At 44.3% G+C, this 24815-nt stretch overlaps 1 protein-coding gene across 1 annotated transcript in view; it reads left to right on the top strand.

The window, feature by feature from the left end:
* Positions 1–10787: 10787 nt before the first annotated feature.
* LOC123773013 (pituitary homeobox homolog Ptx1) overlaps positions 10788–24815 on the top strand; it is a 65998-nt gene continuing 51970 nt past the window's right edge. The window contains 1 exon segment of the mRNA XM_045766492.2: positions 10788–11778. Within this exon segment, the coding sequence (XP_045622448.1) occupies positions 11385–11778 (394 nt within the window). The 5' untranslated portion in view covers positions 10788–11384.

Here is a 24815-nt window from a genome sequence, read left to right as displayed (position 1 = left end):
ATTCAAGAAATTAAAGGTAATTAAGACGATTTTTTTTAGTTTTCTTCAGAAGTGTGTTAATGTTTGGATGATTTACGGCCCTCCGGCCTTTTTGTTGGCGAAGTTGTGCACAATACATCACCCTCCCCCCCCATGGTGTGGGGTGAGCATCCCCCCCCCCCACCTCTCCTTCCCCCCCCCCCATGGTGTGGGGTGAGCACCCCCCACACCCCCACCTCTCCTTCCCCCCCCCATAACCCTCCCTCACACTCCGCTCTGCCTTTTTAAACACCTCATAAACAGAAAAAGAAACTCTGCCCATTTGTTTCTTGCTCGACCGGGAATCGAACTCGGGCCTTTAGGAAGACGACCCCCACCCGAGCGCTGAACGTCCTATATCTGTGCATTGAACCTTAGCTTGGAGATTGATAAAGATTAAGCCACCCAAGAGATGGCACGGACATGAATAGCCCGTAATTAGCTTCGAGGTCGCATCCCTCAGTGTATAATTGGGTGAGGTGGTACCTGTTTCGTCCATTTGGTCACCATTTGGTCCGGGAGACATCTCCCGTCACGCAGGGTGCAGTCGCGCCTCCACAGATCTCCAGTATCAGCTCTTGATACTGGTAATGGCTCAAAAGAGCCACCACTCACGGGCTATTCATGCCCGTGCCACCTTTTGGGTGGCTTAATCTTCATCAATCAATCATCATCATCTACCTGTTCCGCTGGGACAACAAGGCTTCGAACCCGTGTACATGGAATCTGCCTCAGTCTCTCTCCCGCAGGCGACTCTACTCCTTCAGCCAGGAGGGAACTCCTTCAGTAGCTGAAGGAGTTCCCTCCTGCGTCCTCTTAACATCATTTTAACATATAACTAACAGTTCTGTCCCTTCGTTGTGTCTCTTACGTGACAATCTGTCTTGTTCATAGCCATGAGGATTGTGTACGTCATGATCATGTCTCCTTTCCTTCGGTAATATTAGGTTCGTTTTCTTTTAGTGAATTCTAGTTCAGTTATGTATTTGAGATGAGGAACCAGTCCTAACCTGTTAGTTATTCCAGCTTCTACTGTGCGTGGTGTTGCGAGAGCTCTCTGCTAGCGCTGCTGTCTCCAGAGTTGGTCTAACGTTCGTGTTTATGGAATATTCTGAACGACTCCTTGTTCATTTGTGGTGAACGGGTGTGTGTGTGTGTGTGTGTGTGTGTGTATGTGTATTCACCTAGTTGTGTTTGCGGGGGTTGAGCTTTGCTCTTTCGGCCTGCCTCTCAACTGTCAATCAACTGTTTACTAACTACTTTTTTTTCCACACCACACACACACACACACACACACACACACACACACACACACACACACACACACACACACACACACACACACACACACTAGGAAGCAGCCCGTGACAGCTGACTAACTCCCAGGTACCTATTTACTGCTAGGTAACAGGGGCATTCAGGGTGAAAGAAACTTTGCCCATTTGTTTCTGCATGGTGCGGGAATCGAACCCACGCCATCAGAATTACGAGTCCTGCGCGCTATCCACCAGACTACCAGGCCTGTGTGTGTGTGTGTGTGTGTGTGTGTGTGTGTGTGTGTGTGTGTGTGTGTGTGTGTGTGTGTGTGTGTGTGTGTGTGTCAGGAGCTGTAGAGGCGTCAGCTATCACGATAACTAAGAGATTTTCCAACTTAGTATTATTTACGTATATACATACAGTTTAACGACACATTTACAACTGACACTTTCATAAAACCTGCTGACATTTGCATTAGTATTACAGCTGAGAGAGAGAGAGAGAGAGAGAGAGAGAGAGAGAGAGAGAGAGAGAGAGAGAGAGAGAGAGAGAGAGAGAGAGAGAGAGAGAGAGAGAGAGAGAGAGAGTGTTAGTCACAGGCTACCACCAACAGCAGCAGTCCTCATAGAATCAATACATGTTACACTAGCTCCTCGCACTGCTATGCTCTCTCTCTCTCTCTCTCTCTCTCTCTCTCTCTCTCTCTCTCTCTCTCTCTCTCTCTCTCTCTCTCTCTCTCTCTCTCTCTCTCTCTCAATCGTTATCAAAGAAATACCGTGACACAATTTTTTTCAACAGAGTATCAGCTCAAAATCTCAAGTTAGCAGTGCCAAAAATATTGCCGCTCGAGGGCCACCCTCCACCTCGAGGAGGACTTACCACCTCGAGGACGACTGCATTCCAAAAAGAGCGTCATACTAGGAAGAACTCGGATCAAGGACGACATTTGGTTGGTTTTATCCTTCAAAACATTTCTCCGAGTTGAATTTTATTTCCGTGGTTCGAAGGTGATATTTTGTTTTGAGGACGACCTTCGAGGACAAGGCTTGAGTGACAGCAAAGTTGTGAGCGCGTCGGAAGCCCCCAGAAGCCCTCAAGGATTGCAATGGAGATGGGGGTATCTGCATGCTCAAGTCTGTACTCCATATCAGTCGCAGTCTCAGTGGAAAAGACTTGGCTTTAAGTAATAGCATTATTAATTATTGATTACAAATGTTATAAGATAAAACCCCAGACTTGTGTTTTTGTGAAAATTTATGTCAGGAATTTACACCAATTCTTTCGTACTCTCCTGAGTGCTTTGTCGAAGTCGAAGTGTGTGGATAAGGGCGCCTGACAGCTGAGTGGACATCGCTTCGGATTCGTAGTCCTGAGGTTCCGGGTTCGATCCCCGGTGGAGGCGGAGACAAATGGGCAAAAAGTTCCTTTCACCCTGATGCCCCTGTTACCTAGCAGTAAATAGGTACCTGGGAGTTAGACAGCTGCTACGGGTTGCTTCCTGGAGGGTGTGAAACAAAAAAGAAAGCGTGGTCGAGGACCGGGCCGCGGGGACGCTAAGCCCCGAAATCATCTCAAGATAACCTCAAGATAGGACGAGACTGGCATCTCAAACGACTAATCTGTAGTCGTCGCCTAGTCAACGATCAGTAGAGTAGACGTTCAGACGTAAGTCTGGGCCTCATCAAACACTCAGACTTCGACAAAGCACTCAGGAGAGTGCGAAAGACTTGGTGAAATTTCTTGATATAAAATTATCACAAATACACAATTGTGGGGTTTTATCCTATGTGATTATGTTTGTGAGGACACATTAAATAAAGTAAAGTTAGAGATATATATACACACATACGAAAAGAATAGGGGTGGTAGGAGAAGAAAATATCAGAGTGTTCAGTAAGGATCCACAAGGTCTTCTCTGAGTACTCTTTATTTTCTTCTCCGAGGCTATGGGTCCCTACACTTGCATCAGAGGTGGTACCCCTTACCATCACAAATATTATTATAGTGGATTTTTATTGTTATTATTCATATATTCTTTCCTAATTAAAATATGAATAATAATGAGTATTATAAATATTAATATATTTATATTTTTAGTATTAAGATTGACATTAATAATAAAAATATATAATAAATATATAATAATAATATATAATAAATAATAAATAAAATATATAATATAAAATAATATATATTATATATATTAAATAATAGATATACAATATATAATAAAAATGTCAATAATTCATCAAGGAAGAGAAGGGGTTAGTGTGTCTGTATTGTACAGTGCTTAGGTCCTAGACGGCTTCACTACAGCTCCTTCAGTCGGGAATAACACACCACCACACACAAGAGACATTTTAACAAACTACTACAGAACTGTTCCCATCGGCGTGAACAAGCCAGTTTCCAAGCAATTGTCATCTTAAATACACACACACACACACACACACACACACACACACACACACACACACACACACACACACATACACACACACACACACACACACACACACACACACACACACACACACACACCTTCTGGAGCTACATATGACGATAGGTTGATAAGCAAAGCACAATCACTTCAGCAGCTCAACCATGGATTGTAGATAGTCAGAAAAGCACTGTTCCTTACTGCAGTGAGTTGAAAAACACCTGGGAGTAACTAGGAGTGTACTGGGCGCGGGTTATCTTGAGGTTATCTTGAGATGATTTCGGGGCTTTAGTGTCCCCGCGGCCCAGTCCTCGACCAGGCCTCCACCCCCAGGAAGCAGCCCGTGACAGCTGACTAACACCCAGGTACCTATTTACTGCTAGGTAACAGGGGCATAGGGTGAAAGTAACTCTGCCCATTGTTTCTCGCCGGCGCCCGGGATCGAACCCGGGACCACAGGATTACAAGTCCAGCGTGCTGCCCGCTCGGCCGACCGGCTCCCCCAGGGAGGGGAGAATGCAGGAGAAATAGTAGCAGTGAAGGAAGGAATTATCAAGTGAAAGCGCCAAGCCATTACGACTATATAGTACTTCAGGGAGCCGGTCGGCCCAGCGGACAGCACGCTGGACTTGTGATCCTGTGGTCCCGGGTTCGATCCCGGGCGCCGGCGAGAAACAATGGGCAGAGTTTCTTTCACCCTAAGCCCCTGTTACCTAGCAGTAAATAGGTACCTGGGTGTTAGTCAGCTGTCACGGGCTGCTTCCTGGGGGTGGAGGCCTGGTCGAGGACCGGGCCGCGGGGACACTAAAAGCCCCGAAATCATCTCAAGATAACCTCAAGATAGCACTTGGAAGGGGTCAGGATAAGGATTTGGGATGGGACGGGGGGAAGGGATGGTGCCCCAACCACTTGAACGGTCGGGGATTGAACGCCGACCTGCATGAAGCGAGACCGTCGCTCTACCGTCCAGCCCAAGTGGTTGGGTGTAGCAGTGAGATGACAACAACCTTAGTGTACTTGCGAGAGTAACTTCACATACATTGATTGATTGATTGATGAAGATTAAGCCACCCAAAAGGTGGCACGGGCATGAATAGCCCGTAAGTGGTGGCCCTTTTAAGCCATTACCAGTATCAAGAGCTGATACTGGAGATCTGTGGAGGTGCGAATGCACCCTGCGTGACGGGAGATGTCTCCCTTATGAATGTGTTAAGATGAAGATGAAGCCACCCAAAAGGTGGCACAGGCATGAATAGCTCGTAAGTGGTGGCCCTTTTGAGCCATTACCAGTATCAAGAGCTGATACTGGAGATCTGTGGAGGTGCGACTGCACCCTGCGTGACGGGAGATGTCTCCCGGACCAAATGGTGACCAGATGGTGTGTGTCCAGATCCTATGGTGCGTTCACATACATGTGACAATATTGTATATATACACACCTAGTGTGTATAAGATGTGTATACAGTGGGCGTCGCCTTGTGGAGAATGTTACCAGAAACGTCAGTAGTCTCATTTTATTATGTATATATGACAGCGCCGGGTAATTCAAATTCAAATTCAAAATTCAAATTCAAAATTCAAATTCAAAATTCAAAATTCAAAATTCAAATTGTTTATTCAGGAAATGTAATGCTTCAAGCGGGTGTGATGTTATGGGAGGAAGTCTTATACAGTGATATTCAGATATTTTAGTGAATAATGAGAGGAGTATAAGTTATCGGTTCTTATATATTACCTTATCTACCTGAGTCTACCCGAGAGCCACTAATACTAACGGTCTCCACGAGGACAGGAAGCCGGTGGCTTGTCGAAGGTCCCTTCATTTTCCTTGATGATCTTTTCCCGATGTACTTGAAAAGCGGGTAGGCGGTTCTATTTATGGCAAAGCCCGGTAAATCTCTCTAATGATATTAACCATCACTGACAATTGTTTTGGATCATCCTATCTACTTGGACCGGTCGGTACAGCGGCTGCCTAGTTTCTTGCAGATCGGCGTTCGATCCCCCGATGATGGCAGTGATTGGGCAGCCTTCCATCATATCCCAGCTCCTTATGCTCATCTCCCATCCAAGTGCTGTACACTCACACTGGCTCGACGCCTCCTCTATCCTCACCTTACCTGTTGCCAACGACCTATACTCGCCGCAGTAGGCTAAGCGAACTTGACACAGCGAACGCCTCAAGACAGCGAACACCTCTCAACCACTGAGGTCTATCTGGCTCAAGTGGTACAGGTAATCGACCCTTATTGACCTACGTGGGATAAAATTATCTTGTCCCAAGGCTAGCAGAGACCTAAGGGAGGGGGGAAGGTCTCTTATCAGCAAGGAAAGGGGGGGGGGTATTGTGGGGGGCAGGGGGGAGGGGGGGGGGGTGTGGACAGTTTATGGGTTGTAAATCATAGATAAGAGTCGAGCTCTCGCCGCGGTCTCCCGCCCAGTGATACCTTACCTTGAGGTGCTTCCGGGGCTTAGCGTCCCCGCGGCCCGGTCGTCGATCAGTGATAGAGGAATAATTGTTACGAATTCTGTGGCCAGGATGAGTACGTTTATGTGTGCTGGGTACGGCTCTTAGCTCCTGGGTTCCGGCATTTGTCTTCCTGTCGGTCGCAGTCGCGTCGTTAACTTTTGCTTCGTATTACATCTGTTTGAAAAGATTAGTTACTTTACCTTATCTTGTGATGGTTCCGAGGATCACTGTCCCCTGCGGCCCGGTCTCTGACCATGCCTCTTGGTTGTTGGTCAGGTCAGACTGTTGGACGCGGCTGCTCGCAGCCTGACGTTTGAATCACAACCTGGTTGATCAGATATACTTTGTCGGTGTTCATCAGGTTATCATCTGAACACCGTGAGAGGTCGGCCAGTATGTCTTCTTGTTTTATGTAGAGTTATTTCCGTGTGCAGATTTGGATCCAGCCCCTCTAAATATTTTCCAAGTACAGAATAAATTATTATGTATATCTCTCCCCCAGCGTTCAAGGGAATACAGATTTCAAATTTAGAGTTAACTCCTAACTCACTAGACTTGTTCACTATTAGCATGAGGACGTTTGTGTGGGTGTAATTACCTAAGTAATTACCTAAGTGTAGTTACAGGATGAGAGCTACGCTCGTGGTGTCCCGTCTTCCCAGCACTCTTTGTCATATAACGATTTGAAACTACTGACGGTCTTGGCCTCCACCACCTTCTCACCTAACTTGTTCCAACCGTCTACCACTCTGTTTGCGAAAGTGAATTTTCTTATATTTCTTCGGCATCTGTGTTTAGCTAGTTTATATCTATGACCTCTTGTTAAGAAGTGAATTGTGGATGGGTGAGTGAACATGAGAGAGAGAGAGAGAGAGAGAGAGAGAGAGAGAGAGAGAGAGAGAGAGAGAGAGAGAGAGAGAGAGAGAGAGAGAGAGAGAGAGAGAGAGAGAGAGAGAGAGAGAGAGAGAGAGAGAGAGAGAGAGAGAGAGAGAGAGAGAGAGAGAGAGAGAGAGAGAGAGAGAGAGAGAGAGAGAGAGAGAGAGAGAGAGAGAGAGAGAGAGAGAGAGAGAGAGATGTGGGGGCTTTGGAAGCTGGGCCCTGGGAACTCATTAGATAGATGGTAAAACCTTGTACTGTGGGAGGAGGGTGAGTAGTAGTTCAATAGTTAGCGCAGTTATCTCACAACCCACTTGCAGTAAACATATATAATGTGTGGGTGAGGTAGGCAACTGTTGCAGGGTTGCATCCTGGGAAATGTCAGTCGTTGGCCTAGAGGCCCTGGATAGCCTAACAGGCTTCTTGTCCCCCCCCCCCCTTCAGGAGTTTGTCACATGCAGTGGATCCTTCATTTCAAGGGAGATTCAGTTTTTGTGTGTGTAGAGATCTGAGTAGAGATTATGTAGAGATGTATTATGTAGGATCTGTGTAGAGATTATGTGTTTATTGTTGACGTGCACACTTTTATATATGTGTGCGCTCGTATTTGTTTATATGTTACTACACACACACACACACACACATATCCCACACACATATATCCCCCCCCCCCTTCCACACACACACATTTGATGTTATTAAGAGGATAACATCAGCGGCATATGCCAGCTTGGACAACATAAGAACAGCCTTTATAAACTTGTGTAAGGAATCATTCAGAAACTTGAATACCATGTATGTCAGACCAATCCTGGCGTATGCGGCTCCAGCGTGGAGTCCACATCCCGTCAAGCATAAGACAAAATTGGAGAAGGCTTAGAGGCTTGCCACAAGACTAGTGCCCGAACTAAGGGGTATGAGCTATGAGAAGATCCTACGGGAATTAAACCTCACGTCGCTGGAAGACAAAAGAGTTAGGGGGGACATGATCACCACATACAAGATTCTCAAAGGAATTGATAGGGTAGACAATGACAGTTTATTTAACACAAGGGGCACACACACTAGGGGACACGGTGGAAACTTAGTACCCAAATGAGCCACAGAGACACTAGAATGAATTTGTTCATTGTCAGAGTAGTTAAGAAATTGAATGCATAAGGCAGTGATGTGGTGGAGGCTGACTCCATATACAGTTTCAAATGTAGATTGGATAGAATCCAATAGGCACCAGAATTTGTACACAAGCCGATTGACAGTTGAGAGGCGGGACCAAAGAGCCAAAGCTTAACCCCCCGCAAGCACAAATAAGTGAGTACACACATACACATGCCTCAGGCGTCACCCTGATGCACCTGCTCACCTAGCAGTAAATAGGTACCTGGGAGTCAGACAGCTGCTACGGGCTGCTTCCTGGACAAGTGTGTGTATATACTCACCTAGTTGTGCTTGCGGGAGTTGAGCTGTCTCTTTGGTCCCGCCTCTCAACTAAGGCGGTGTGTGTGTGTGTTAGGGAGAAATATATGTAGTAGACATAATAGAGCAAAAATAGATTGGTTAAAAAGGCGGGGTCCAAGAGCTAATAGCTCGATTCTGCAAACACAAATAGTAAATACAAATAATAAATACACATAACACACCAGTTGATTGAAAGTTGAGAGGCGGGACCAAAGAGCCAGAGCTCAACCCCCGCAAATACAACTAGGTGAGTACAACTAGGTGAGTACACACACACACACACACACGTCAAGATTTTTCTAATGAAGATGAAACTAATCCTTGTTGAATCGAAATGCTTAAAAGAATACAGAAATAAGTAAGAACGTAATTCTTTTTCCCGCAAGGTGATAGGGGTCGGGAAGCCATTGAGATGATTCAGTACACGAAAGTAAAATCAACAAATTCTTTAGAGCAGAGAAGTGTGAAGGGCAAAGGAGGCGGGGACATGTTCCTGACATTGTGAATACTAAAATAGATGGGGTAAGGTCAAAAATACTGGAGTTAAATGTTATAATGCAGCTTAAAATGCCGTGAAGTGAGAAGGTGGTAGAGGCCAAAACCGTCAGTAGTTTCAGAGCGTTATACGACAAAGAGTGCTGGGAAGACAGGGACACCACCAGCGTAGCGACCAATTATGACTACACTTACGTAATTACACGTAGATAAATTACACACACAAGAACAAGCAAGAACAATTATATATATTACATATATAATATATACTATATAATATATAATATATATATATATATATATATATATATATATATATATATATATATATATATATATATATGTAATTGTTCTTGCTTATTATATATATATACCCAAATGAGCCACTCGAGACATTAGAAAGAATTTGTTCAGTGTCAGAGTAGTTAAGAAATGGAATGCATTAGGCAATGATGGGGGTATATATATATATATATATATATATATATATATATATATATATATATATATATATATATATATATATATATATATATATACCCCCATCGATTTTACAGTAAGCTCTTACAGTGCTAGTAAGGTGTCATCTCCCGCGGAGCCTCAAGGTCCCAAAGATAACACAGACGACAGCACGTTAGAGCGGACCTGAGGCGACGACGACAACGATGACATCAACTGGGGCTGTGTCAACGACGTGACGACAGAGATGAAAAAAGTGCACCATCAACGATAATAACGGCGGTGGCGACAATGATGTCGACGGCGGTGGCAACAATGATGTCGACCATGACGGCGGGGACGACGCTAACGACGGCGGGGACGACGCTGACGGCGGGGACGACGCAGACGGCGGCGGGGACGACGCTGACGACGGCGGGGACGGCGGCGGGGGACGCAGACGGCGGCGGGGACGACGCAGACGGCGGCGGGGACGACGTAGACGGCGGCGGGGACGACGATGACGGCGGGGACGACGCAGACGGCGGCGGGGACGACAACGCGGTGCTGTGTATGCGCCTCCAACGCCCCCCATCGATTTTACAGTAAGCTCTTACAGTTTTCTCCGCTCTTCTTGTGAAAGTCCGGCGGCTTTTTCCACAATTAAAGATTTACTTTCTTCCTCCAAATATCATACGAGCGAGAATGAACGAATCGTTTTTATTTTTGTTTATTTAAAAACAAAAGAAAATAGTTTTCCCCTGGTTGCTGGCCGTGTAGGGGAGAAAGGGAAATTTTTCTCCCCCCAGCAGGATCAAAGAGCGAACCGTTCGGATGTTCTCCTTCCTGACTTTCTACCTCTCGCCTACAAATCAAATTGACTATACCATAATTTAGGCGCGAGTGTATTCGTTGGGTATTAAATTGACGGACATGGTTGAGTGCGGCCCATTGGCTGGCCCCGCCCCTCACCCCCCATTTTCCCCCACCATGTTCCTCATCCCCTCCTCTCTCTCTCCACTCCTCCCCCTCCTCTCTCCCCTAACGTGTTAGTTGCCACTCACCGCTAGACACGCTACACGCGGCCCACTCAATTCCTCCTCGCTAAGATACACTTCAAGAACGGATGCATGTAAAATCTGGCGGAGCCTATGGCCAGGAGATGACGATAAGAGAGGAAGGATTGTGATTGATGAGATATTTTCTGGCGTAAAAGGTCGCCGTGTGATGTCGTTTCTGCGGGCGGGTGACGGCGGCGGGTGATTGGCTGGCGGCGCCGAGGCCCCGCCCACTCCACCGCTCCGCCAAATGGTCGAAGATAATGTCGGATGATTTAGCCCAAGTTAACTACTGGCAATACCCGCGGTCATAGCAGAATACCGATTGTTCCAAGTAACACCGTGTGCGCTGCCTACCCTGGCATTAGTTCCGTACCAAAAAAAAACGCGAAAAACTGAGGAGAGATTGGCAGGTGTTTTGGGCTGGCGAAGTCTGAGGGTTGGCCCGACGTAGCGACGGAGACTCTGTCGGAAGCTCGGCCAAGCCCGCGGACTTGACTGGGGCTTCCGGAGCTTCAGCAGTAAGCCCTTCGTACAACCGGCGACTTGGGCGGGGATTTTGGAAAGATTTGGAGTGGCAAGGGTGGACTAGCGGGCGACGGCGGCGACGGGGCGATCTCTGCGGGCTCCGGACGGGGCGAGGATTGAGCGGTGGCGGTGATTCCCCGCGGATACTGCAGGATTGGCCAGACTTGCAGCGACTTATGACCTGAGCCAACCTGAGCCGAATTTACCGCGGCGGAGACGGTGACTCTGGTGTTCGGGAGGTGGACAGTTGAGTGCGGTCAGGTGCGGCCCAGCGGCAAGGGCCCGTAGCGGCGGTGCCCCTGGCCACGTGGCCCGGGCCGCCCCCTCCACCACACCTGCAGGAGCCATGGACGGCCTTGCCACCGGCCTCCACGACGGCCTCTCCCTCCACGACCTCCAGCCTCCACCACTCTCCCACGACCCCTCCCACACGCCCACGCTCACCCACGACCCAACCCACGGCGTCCACGACCACTCCCACGCCCACAGCCACGACCCACGGCACCGCCACACCCCCGGCCAGGATACCCTACACGCCCTGGATGTGGGCCACGACGCTGTGCACGCCCTCTCTCACGCCCATACCGCCCACATCACCCACAGCCACGTGGCCCTCTCCTCCCCGCACCAAACGGGCGTGGCGGCCCTACGTGGCCCTCCGCCTCTACACCCACTCACGCCCACGCCCTCCAGCACAGTCCTCCCACCCACGCCCGTCGACAAGAAGCCGCTAAATCTAGGTAAGTAAACAGTTTACCTCGTTCATCATCCCAGTTCATCCTCACCTCATTGTAGCAAGCCGAGTGACACGTGAATATTACACATAACCTTCCTAGCAGTTCTAGTGACCCGAATATCCTGGCCGGGGTGTGGGCCCGTCATAGGACGAGAAAGTACAGAAATGAACAGAAATGTTCAATATCTGCCTCTTAAAAGTGACTTGAGCCAAATGGGTAACTTCAAGAAACTCTAACTCGTCTAACTCTCAAGGTTGATATGACTGGTGCTTAACACACTCACTAAGTCAACCAAAAGGTAACTTACCCCAGCCTTATCGCAGGCGAACTTAAATTCAAGTTGATTGTAACTTTAAACACCAAAATCGATCAATAAACACCCGTTGCGTTAAGACATAATTACTGCATTGCTATTTTTGTTAAGCTCGAGTTCTTATATGTTATAAATATTCTTCGTGGTTTAGTATATGAACTAAAATAACTAAATACTTTAAAAACTAACTAAGAATCATTAAATTGCGCCTCTGATGTAGCTAGGCTATTTTTGTAAATTACTATTGATATTATTATCGATCTTTATTTCAATCAGTAATTGTAGTGATGTTATTATTTATTCAAAATAATAATAACAAACACTGTGATTATGATTGTTAAATAATATTAGATTATTCAATAATTAATATTTGATTAATGTGTTATAATGCGTAATTATTAATATAGAAATTCAGTAAATATTAAAATGATTAATTTATGATTATTATTGAAATTATCATTATTATTAGTAGTAGAAATAGTTTTTGTGATAGTTGCAGTATTAATAATAGTAGCTGTAGAGTGGTTGTAATGATGGTTAACGTTCACGTACGTTTATAGTCAATAAAAATACATCTCAAAATAATAGAATAGCTTAGGCTATTTCTACCCTCCTGTAATGATAGTAACAATAGTTGTAGTTTTAATACTAGTAGTAATGCTTTTAATATTATTTTCTACTCATTATTATTTTGGTATTGGTGTTTGCATTCATAATTGAACGTGTCATTTCAATAAATATAATAATTCAAACACTATGGACTGCCAGGTTGTATAACTTTGTACCATGTATCCCCTGTACCATGTCATGGTACAGGGGGTACAGGAGCGATGCTGGGAGTACCATGATCACTGGTACAATTGATTTTATCATTGATATAAATCACGTTAGTGTGAGTTCTTTTTGTATCTAAACAACAGTATTATTATTATTATTATTATTATTATTATTATTATTATTATTATTATTATTATTATTGTTATTATTATTATTAATCTGATGCATAATTCGATTAGTAAGATATGAAGGAATCGAGTCAGATACAACACCTGTCACTTAATAGTGACGTGAGAGAGAGGAGGTACAAATGAAGGTGTTGTAATGACATTCACCCTATGTACAGAGGCTCGTCCACCACTCCAACGGGCTCACCATAGCCTGTGCTACTTGGAACTTTTTGTTCCAGGTAGCGAATCTTAAACAACAGTCCACCCACTCAACCCGGCATGTTGTTATATCAGTCGTAGTCCGCCGCTTTTCTCGCATTTCTTTGTGAGTCTAGTCGAAAATCTTGCCTAAAGGTGTAATACATAAAAGCCAAGATTGTGACAGAAATTTTGAAGTACCTTTTTTTAGCGCGATTGAGCGTTTTACATCCAGAGGAGAGATATGTCTGGAAAGCGATTCCTGCCAGAAACGCTGTGCGTACTAGTGGCTTTACAAGAATGTAAACACAGTGCTATGTACTCTCACAAATCCACTGTACCTTCTTATATATATATATATATATATATATATATATATATATATATATATATATATATATATATATATATATATATATATATATATATATATATATATATATATATATATATAACAGGTGCGGTGTGTGTGATCACCAGTCATCTTCCCTTTGGTCAAATAGAATAATTTGAACGTTCGTGTTTTCCTAAATATATCAAATTATAGAGGTGGTTACGACAACGGGTTGTCAACCTGTCCAACTTCAAGAACTCTAACCTCTTGAAAATTCACAAAATGTATTCAATAAATTTCAAATAAATGTTACCTCAGGTCCCCGATGGCGCAGTGGTAACACACTCGCCCCGCGCTTCGCAAGTAATGTCGCCTGGGTTCGTATCGTGGCCGGGGAGGATTGACTAGGCACAAATGCTTAACTTGCTACACCCTCTGTTCTCTCCAGCAGTGAACACGTACCTGGTTGTTAAACAATTGGTGTTCCAAGTAAGCTACTGGGTGAGACTTACCATGAGTTATGGGATGGGAAAGTTCTCACAGTCTGCTGACAGGAGTCAGCAGTCGTCTGTTCCTGTACCCGCCTATGTATGAAAATAAATAATTAAAACTACTTTTACATTGGTGAAGACAAGGGGTAGAAGGGAAGCCTATTTCTCCCGAGGGTAGAAATAGCCTAAACTACTCTATCCTTTTCTCAAATAGCCTTACTTAACTCTTCAAGCCCACACTCTTACACATAATACACAAGTATTAATTAGTAATATCTATTAGTAAATAAACAATAGTATGTTGTCATTAATTAATAAAAATATAATTACATATTGTTATTAGTAAACTATAGGAATAGTATTGAACATTATCATTAGTTGAATAATGTGTATCTTGGGATTATTTTTGGAAGAAATATTTTAATTTTTTTATTAGTCTCTTGTTGTTCTTTTTATTGCTGATGTTTACACGCTATTTTTTGTGTTAATAACATTTAGTTGTTACAAGTTAAATCTACAAACATCTGTAGAGATACATGAAGCAGAGCAAGCCTGGCCTACACCTGTGAGGCTTTGTGTTTGTTCCCTTCCTACACCTGTATGGCTTTATTAGTTCTTGTCTACACCTGTATCCCTTTATTAGTTCCCGCCTACACCTGTATCCCTCTATTAGTTCCCGCCTACACCTGTATTCCTTTATTAGTTCTGGAAATTTATTGAATAATTTGCGTCATTGGTAAATAACTGACAAGTTGTTTTGCCTGGTTGTAGCGACTTGTTATAACTTCCGCAGTTATAACTAGCTGTGTAAGCTCGCGTGTTTGGGTTCTACATCTACACATAGACATACACAAACAGCTACACATACATCTACACATTTACACTTGATAGCTACTTATCACACCTCTGTTTGGGAGTGTTTGCTTAAAGGGAAGGGGGGGGGGGCAGTAGAGAGGCTGAGTGGGAGAGTAAGTGACAGCTAAACTGGAAACTTACGCGGTAAGCTAAGTGGTAGATTAAATGGGAAGCTAAGGGGTAGATTAAGTGGGAAGCTAAGGGGTAGATTAAGTGGGAAGCTAAGGGTAGATTAAGTGGGAAGCTAAGGGGTAGATTAAGCGGTAAGGTAAGTGGGAAGCATGTTAAAGACAGCGTCTGTTTATACGTCACTGGGTTGCATTTAGGTGAAGCAGAGGACAGGAATTGCATTTATCGCTGATTGCAAGAATTGAGCTGCAACATCTGTAGACATTGTCTCCTGAGGGGCACAAGCTTGTCAGTTCCCTACTCGCTATATATATAATAATTGTCGACGGATTATATACCTTTGCCTGAATTTACCTGAGGGGCACTATCTCTCTCTAGAGGCTTGTCAAAGATCTCCCCCAGGAATCACCCTCACATCTCCCACAAACACACACACACACACACACACACACACACACACACACACACACACACACACACACACACACACACACACACACACACACACACACACACAGGAGCACGACCTTGATAAATACTATAATATTGGCGTTTTCTATTAATCTTCTCTTCCCTTTCCTCCTCCTCCTCATCATCAGCCGTCTACTAATTGTTAGCCCCCTTCACCTATTCACCTTCCTTCTATTCTCTTCCTCCTTATCTTATCGCAGTAGCGCTGGAAGCTTGTTATCTGGTGAGAGTCGCCACACCCCCATGGTCGTGGTGGCGGTGGGAGGCAGAGCTGCACCTCACTCTGGCTTTGTCCAACCCTGCTTGGGTTCGTGGCTTTGGCCACCCTGCTTGGGGTCGTGGCTTTGGCCACCCTGCTTGGGGTCGTGGCTTTGGCCACCCTGCTTAGGGGTCGTGGCTTTGGCCACCCTGCTTGGGGTCGTGGCTTTGTCCACCCTGCTTGGGGTCGTGAATTCGTCTACCTCTGCTTGGGGTCGTGGTTTTGTCCACCCTGCTTGGGGTCGTGGCTTTGGCCACCCTGCTTGGGGTCGTGAATTCGTCTACCTCTGCTTGGGGTCGTGGTTTTGTCCACCCTGCTTGGGGTCGTGGCTTTGTCCACCCTGCTTGGGGTCGTGGCTTTGTCCACCCTGCTTGGGGTTGTGACTTTGTCCACCCTGCTTAGGGTCGTGATTTCGTCCACCCTGCTTGGGGTCGTGGCTTTGTCCACCCTGCTTGGGGTCGTGGCTTTGTCCACCCTGCTTGGGGTCGTGGCTTGAGGCCTGTGTGCTCTTGATGGCTTCAAAGTCCCTGGCGTTCTGTGTTGAAAGTCGTCCTCAGGCTGTGCATGTCCAAGCTGCACCCACACTCCTATGTAGCAAAATCTGTACTTTCTCATATATAAATTATTATTTTATGAATTAGCGTTTTGTGTATAGTTTGATCTTGGTTAGATTAGGAGTTTTAGGTTCTGTTATGGATTATTTTCATCTGCAGTACGTGGTTGAAGCATTTACAGAGGTGAAAGTGCAATACAGGAAGAAGGCTATTATTGGAGAATTGATTGAAGAAAATTTTCACTATTGAAGAAACGTTGGAACATTAGTTGTGAGTCTTGTGTTTATTCACGAATAGGCGGTTTGGTGGCTGGAGTGACAAACATTTGGCCATTATGAATGAGAACTGGCTAACCTATCCAACCAAACCCTAACCTAACACAGTCTAACATTAGTTAATTAGATCCTAATCCTACGATATATACGGGTTTTACAAACAGAAAGCGCGCTTCCTCGAATAATCCTCAGTCCAATTTGACCCCACAATTATTTGACTCCCATCTTTATTTCACCCTCACCCTTATTTGACCCCACCTTTATTTGACCTCCACCCTTATTTGACCCCCACCATTATTTCACCCCCACCCTTATTTGACCCCACCCTTATTTGACCCCCCACCCTTATTTGACCCCCACCTTTATTTCACCCCACCCTTATTTGACCCCACCCTTATTTGACCCCACCCTTATTTAGCTATCCTCAGGTTTGTCGAGCCTCATTCAAGTTCATACGAAATCATTTGCGAACCACTGACTTCGGGATGCTTGTAGACTGCCCACAATTGAATCCCACCCATATTTAGCTTAGATCCTTGGGGTGATCAGGTCTTAATAGCCACAAGGCCAATATGGGATGTTATAATTAAGAGTGGACACTTAGCTAGTAGGTCTATATTTCACCAGGCAAGAGGATGAGGACAGGTTTGGCAGGTAGAAATAGCCTAAGCTGCTCTATTCCTTTGAGATGTATTTCGTTCTTGTCTCAATAAACATACTTGAACTTGATGAGGACAGGATACAGGCTAGGACAGGAGGACGGAGGGAGGGGAAGGAACAGCGTCCATCCAGTTGGATTACTAAGGATCGAACGCCGATCTTCAAGAAGCGAGACTGTCCAGCCGGACGAAAGAACACACCTGTACATGACTTAAGACACCTGCGTCCAGCACACCTGTGTCTTCAGACACATCTTTCAGACAGTAGTTCTCAGGATAGAGCGATAAGCCAACACCTGTATTGTTCCCTGTTTTGGAATTTAATAGGGAATTGGCAGGAAACTTTATACAGACCATTTCAAATACCAGGTGAAAATTGGTGCTAGTATTTCAAATTAGACAAAATTGGTTTCCCGTATTGATGTATGGTTTTTAGTTGGTTATGTAGTTAGATTAAGTGTTAAAGTGGCGATTCTTTGGGAAAATTGGGTTCAAATTGGTTGTCACTATAATAAAAAATGCAACAAAATATGCGCATTAATATTACAACTTGAGTTATTCTGAAAATTGAGACGGAATCGGAAACCTAATTTGAAATAGGGAGTGTTATTGTGAGCACGGTAATGGGGATTAATCTCATAGCACAATTTTTGTTGATTAAACTTATGTATACTTACGCTGAAATTGGGGTGAAAATGGGGTGCCTGTATCAGGGAAAATCAGATCAGGGAAAAATTTAATGTCTTTCACAATAAAATAAGGTGTGTGTATGGCTTATATCAAGCGCAATGGATTTGGTTCATATGTATATAATATAGGAGAAAAGTGGATATTTATGATTTATAATATCGAGGAGTGTGTGTACTCACCTAGTTGTACTTGCGGGGGTTGAACTTCGGCTCTTCGGTCTCGCCTCTCAACTGTCAATCTACTGGTGTGTACGGGTTCCTGAGGGTAATGAGTTCTGTCATATCTACATTTGAAACTGTGTATGGAGTCTGCCTCCACCACATTACTGCCTAATGCATTCCGTTGTTAACTACTCTGGAATGCATTGAGCAGTGATGTGTGTGTGTGTGTGTGTGTGTGTGTGTGTGTGTGTGTGTGTGTGTGTGTGTGTGTGTGTGTGTGTGTGTGTGTGTGTGTGTGTGTGTGTGTGTGTGTGTGTGTGTGTGTGTGTGTGTGTGTGTGTGTGTGTGTGACAAGACCTAAGGGACCGTTCCCAAGGTCACCCCCAGTGGTGACCAGGAGGCTCCGCTGGGCCGCAGATGTAAACACCGACCTCTCCTCCTCTACCAGTGTGCCACCATCCACATACTCAGGTACACATGGTTATTTACACCACTACTCTAAGCTACACGAAGGAATACACCGAGGTATATCAAGCGCTAGTTCAATACTAAGATCCTCAGGGGTCACACATTCTCTCCTCCTACTCAAGGCGACCACACCGTGCGAGAGAGAGTGAGAGTGTAATACACTATATCAGCAGGTGATTGTGAGAGTTGACATGGCATAGTGACGTGGTAGGTGATGCTGTATGTTACAAGCGGCTCTCACACCTCTCCTTGTTCTTGAAGACGTTACAATACTCCACTTTCCTCGCTACACTCTACACCTAACACCTCTCAAGACGAATGGGGGGGGAGGGAGGGAGGGGGCAGGAGAAGGAACCATATGGGAAAGAGTTCAAGGATGTGTTATCAAGTCGAACTATCTCGTTCACATTGTTCCTGTTCTTAATTACATTCCCACTTAGGATGACACCCTCGTTGGGTAGTGAGGAGGGGGAGAGGGGGGGGGAGGGGTTCTATATGTAGGTACTGTGTTGTGGTGGGGTTTATGTTGTGTACTTTGATGGTAGGGTTGGGGAGGGTGAGGGGTAGGGGGGGGGTGTTGCGAGGAGATGACAAGATTGCAAGATGTGTAAAGGGGGGGGAGGCTTGTGTATGTGTCTGGTGTTTTGTGTACAAGGCGCCCCCCGCCCTCCCCCCCCCCCCCCAGCCGGGCGTAGATAGTGCCAGACAGAGTCACACACACACACACACACACACACACACACACACACACACACACACACACACACACACACACACACACACACACACACACACACACAGCTACCAGTTGATTGACAGTTGAGAGGCGGGACCAAAGAGCCAAAGCTCAACCCCCGCAAGCACAATTAGGTGAGTACAGCCTTTGGAATTCACAGTCTACCCACCCCGGGTTCGATTTCCCGGCCGAGACAGAAGCAAATGGGCAGTTTCTTTCACCTGATGCTCCTGTTCAACTGACAGTAAATATAGGTACGTGAGCGTTAGAAATCTAACACACACACACACTCGGCCACCCAGCCCCCCCCCCCTTTAGGGGGCTGGGTGGCCGAGTGGACAGTGCTCTAGACTCGTGGACCTAGGGACCAGGGTTCGATCCCCGCACCCGGCGGAGACAGATGGGCAGTTTCCTTAACCCTGATGCTCCTGTTACCTAGCAGTAAATAGGTACCTGGGAGTTAGACAGCTGTTACGGGCTGCTTCCTGATGTGTGTGTGTGTGTGTGGAGGAACAAAAAAAATAGTAGTAACAGTTGATTGATTGACAGTTGAGAGGCGGGCCGAAAGAGCAGAGCTCAACCCCCGCAAGCACAACTAGGTGAATACACACACACACACTCTGGTTGTGCGCTGGAGGCTGAGTGGACAGCACGCTGGATACGTAGTCCTGTAGACCGGGGTTCGATCCCCGGCGAATGCGGAAACAAACGGGCAGAGTTTCTTTCACCCTAATGCCCCTTGTTACCTAGCAGTAAATAGGCACCTGAGAGTTAGACAGCTGTTACGGGCTGCTTCTTGTGTATGTGTGTGTGTAAGAGATGAGAGGATATGTGGTAGACATAATAGAGGAAAAGTAAATGGGTTAGAAAGGCGGGGTCCAAGAGCTAATAGCTCGATTCTGCCGATACAAATAGTAAACACACACACACACACACACACACACACACACACACACACACACACACACACACACACACACACACACACACACACAGATATAAATCATGTCTGCTATAAAGTCCTAATTTACACAAGTCCAACAAGATGGTATTAAGCATGTTACAATAATATATATTAGTATGTAACCCTACACCACGAGCCTTATCTGGTTTGGTAATTATCAAGCTTTATTAATCCTTCATTTTTTCCAAACACCTTCTCTAGTGTCTTGTTAGATTGCAAGCGTTCTTATCTGAGCTTCCAGCAACACCAGATATTAAGACTAATTTAAAGATAACGTCTTCCTAATATCCATAAACAGGGGTTTCCAATCAATTAAATATTTTTTTCTATTGGCACTTTCAATTATAAATTCACCAAATTTTGTATTCCACCTAACTAAAGATAGATTTACCAATGAGAATTCATCACAATTTATTCCAGAAATTGGTAATTTGAGACTAATAGTTCTGTAGTTAAGACTGTAGTTAAGTTAAGACTGTTAGGACTGTAGTTAAGTTAAGACTGTAGTTAAGTTAAGACTGTTAAGACTGTAGTTAAGTTAAGACTGTAGTTAAGTTAAGACTGTAGTTAAGTTAAGACTGTAGTTAAGACTGTAGTTAAGTTAAGACTGTTAAGACTGTAGTTAAGACTGTAGTTAAGTTAAGACTGTTAAGACTGTAGTTAAGTTAAGACTGTAGTTAAGACTGTAGTTGCTGTGGAGCCTTTGGATAATAATGTCCGACTTAAAAGAAACTTCACGGTTGATTTTAAACGGTCTTAACTCAAGAAGAATTGTGCAGTTTTGTTAAGAATTATTAATTCCCGCTAAATTGAATTATGGTTTGCATCCTCGATATGTAGACAATTTGTCTCCTAATCTTTAATGCTTGCATTATAAACATTTAAACTAGACATTTGGTCATGAAAATTGAGGTTGATTTCAAGATAGCATTTGAGGCATTAGTTACTAATAATGGTGTTCTATTACTTTTGTTTATTGACCTCATTTTCATGCAGGTCGGCGTTCAATCCCCGACCGTTCAAGTGATTGGACACCATTCCTTACCCCAGTCCCATCCCAAATCCTTATCCTGACCCCTTCCAAGTGCTATATAGTCGTAATGGCCTTGCGCGTTCTCCTGATAGTTCCCCCTTCTTAAGCTATTTAAATTAAATACAGTTGATGACCAAACTGAAGATATGATGATTTGATCATCATATCTTTCAGCCACGTTATTGTGACTCATCGTCTGCCTAAATACAGTTATTTATTTATTTAACATCTTTCAAACTTTGTTCTGATTACAAATTATTTGGTGCTGAAATTAATTAGCTTCTTACACGACGAGCTCGTTGAATCTAATACGTTTCCAAGCACAAAATTACTTACACGTATTTAGATTCAAACGGCAAATGTAGATCTAGATGCTCTTTATTTTCTTCTCCGAGGCTATGGGTCCCCACAATTGCTCCAGAGGTGGTTCCCCCTTTACACGTTTTTGTAAAATATATATATATATATATATATATATATATATATATATATATATATATATATATATATATATATATATATATATATATATATAATGTCGTACCTAGTAGCCAGAACGCACTTCTCAGCCTACTATGCAAGGCCCGATTTGCCTAATAAGCCAAGTTTTCCTGAATTAATATATTTTTCTCTAATTATTTTCTGATGAAATGATAAAGCTACCCATTTCATTATGTATGAGGTCAATTTTTTTTTATTGGAGTTAAAATTAACGTAGATATATGACCGAACCTAACCAACCCTACCTAACCTAACCTAACCTATCTTTATAGGTTAGGTTAGGTTAGGTAGCCGAAAAAGTTAGGTTAGGTTAGGTAGGTTAGGTAGTCGAAAAAACATTAATTCATGAAAACTTGGCTTATTAGGCAAACCGGGCCTTGAATAGTAGGCCAAAAAGTGAGTTCTGGCTACTAGGTACGACATATATATATATATATATATATATATATATATATATATATATATATATATATATATATATACTTGACCTCAAAAATGCAGGAAATATCGCATATGTATAATAGGTCACACAAATTGCTATAAAACACTGATTGTATGGTTTCCAAATGATTATAAAGAGTGGTAATACCCAGAAATATTTTTAATTCCTGGTGCAATTAGGATAGCAAAGGAAATTGTGCAATAAAATTGGATGTCAGTGGGCTGTTTTGGTAATTGGTTTAGGCAGTAAGATATTCAATGGGAGCAAGGGTTGTGTTGTATGGGCGGGGGGGGGGGGGGAGGCAATTCTGGTTCAATTGTATCTTGATAAGTGGTACAGGACAGGTTTGGGTGTACGCCTGGTGGTACACGACAGGTTTGGGTGTACGCCTGGTGGTACACGGACAGGTTTGGGTAGTACCCCTGGTGGTTCAGAACAGGTTTGGGTGTACCCTGGTGGTTCAGAACAGGTTTGGGTGTACCCTGGTGGTACACGACAGGTTTGGGTGTACTCTGGTGGTACAGAACAGGTTTGGGTATACCCTGGTGGTACAGAACAGGTTTGGGTGTACCCCTGGTGGTTACAGGACAGGTTTGGGTGTACCCCTGGTGGTACAGAACAGGTTTGGGTGTACCCCTGGTGGTTCAGAACAGGTTTGGGTGTACCCCTGGTGGTACAGGACAGGTTTGGGTGATACAGGGGGGGGCGGTAATGGATGTAATAGCCCCCCCCCCCTGCTAGTGGTGTAGTGGGTCCCTGTTAGTGGAATTGTGCCCCTTGCTAGTGGTGTAGCGGCAGACTGCTGCTAGTGTAGTGGTATACAACAGGTGCAGTTGTGGGGAGGGGGTCTAGGGGTGGGAGAGGGGGGGGGTGAATGGTATGCGAAGGGTTATAGTGGTCTGGGCGAAGGGGGGAGGGGAGGGCACGGCAGGGTACGTGGCTGAGGAGACACGGAGGCACGTAATGTGAGTATTGTCGTGGCTTGTTCCTATGGGTATCTGTGTCTCCCGTCTGTCTCTCTCTCTCTCTCTCTCTCTCTCTCTCTCTCTCTCTCTCTCTCTCTCTCTCTCTCTCTCTCTCTCTCAAGTAGGTGAGTACACACACAGGTCCTCGCAGCCAGGCGGACAGCGCTCTGGGGCCGTAGTCCTACGGGGCCCGGGTTCGATTCCCTTTTAAACCAGAACCAAATAGGGACGTTCTTTCACCTGATGCTCTGCTCACCTAGCAGTAAATAGGTACCCGGGGTATTAGACAGCAGCTACGGGCAGTTGTCTAATGTGTGTTAGGGAAAAATGTGTAGCAGATATGATAAGAGGACGGTTAGAGAGCCAGGGACCAAGAGCTAAGACCACGGTCATGCAGGCACAAAGAGTAAATACACACACACATATACACACAGCATCAATTTTGTCTATCATCAGCAGAGATAAAGATTCGTTCATTTTTATACCATTGGTGATAAACCCATCACAACGGCCCGTCCACTATTATTGAATTTGTCGAAATAAATCCTGGCAGGTCGTATTATATTTGAACATTTATTATTATTTAATTTTGATATTGAGAATTAAGGGGGATTAGGCTGTGAATATTGACATTATATACATGTAACCCCAAGGGATATGCATGTTAAGTTGGGTCTGCCCATTTAGTACATTAAAAGGATACGATTTTAATTGGTTTCGTGTATGTGTGTATAAATGTATTGTGTCAGGGCAAACGAGGGTGGTAAATCCTGATATATTATATATAGCGGGTTATACCTCTCATATCTGGTATGCTCGAACCTGTTTGTTATATCGCCCCGCATATCTCTGTCAGTTTTTACAAATTCAATTCAAATTCAATTGTTTAAACATTGGCGGGGCGGTTATATTCGTTATACACCGATGTTGCCACCCCGCAGAGGACAGTTTTTGTCCTGCTTTGGTGTATAATATGTATACCTTATTATTTATTGTCGTGTTTTGTGTATGATACATATACATATCTTATTATTTATTTTCGTGTTTTATGTATGATATACATATCATATTATTTATTTACATGTTTTGTGGATAATATGTATATCTTATTATTTATTGTCGTGTTTTGTGTATGATACATATACATATCTTATTATTTATTTTCGTGTTTTGTGTATGATATACATATCATATTATTTATTTACATGTTTTGTGGATAATATGTATATTCTGAATACAGCTCCTTCCTTTGTGTTTGGGTTAATTAGCTAAATAAATGATGGGGTTCAGCTCCTGGGCTCCCACTGATGTGTTACCCTTCCCACCACCGCCCACGGGATGGGTATGGGGTGCATGATAAATGCCGTTACTAACGAAACTGTGTTTGTAGCGAGGCGAGTCAAAAATCGAACAGCTTAACAAGATGAAAAGTTATAGTGAACACCGTATTTGGGTGACGTGAAAGATCAAATTTGGGAAATAAATCTCTTGAATAGGTTATCGTACGTCTGGCGGAGGGGGGTTATTTGTTAGGAAGGTGGCGCTGCCGGGAGTTGCCTTTAAACTATCGTACGCCAGTAGAGTCAAAGGAGCAG

This window comes from Procambarus clarkii, chromosome 81 (assembly GCF_040958095.1).
Source record: "Procambarus clarkii isolate CNS0578487 chromosome 81, FALCON_Pclarkii_2.0, whole genome shotgun sequence".
NCBI classification, from domain to species: Eukaryota; Metazoa; Arthropoda; class Malacostraca; order Decapoda; family Cambaridae; genus Procambarus; species Procambarus clarkii.
Note: the sequence above shows the minus strand (reverse complement) of the source record. Positions and strands in the feature narration are given on the sequence as shown.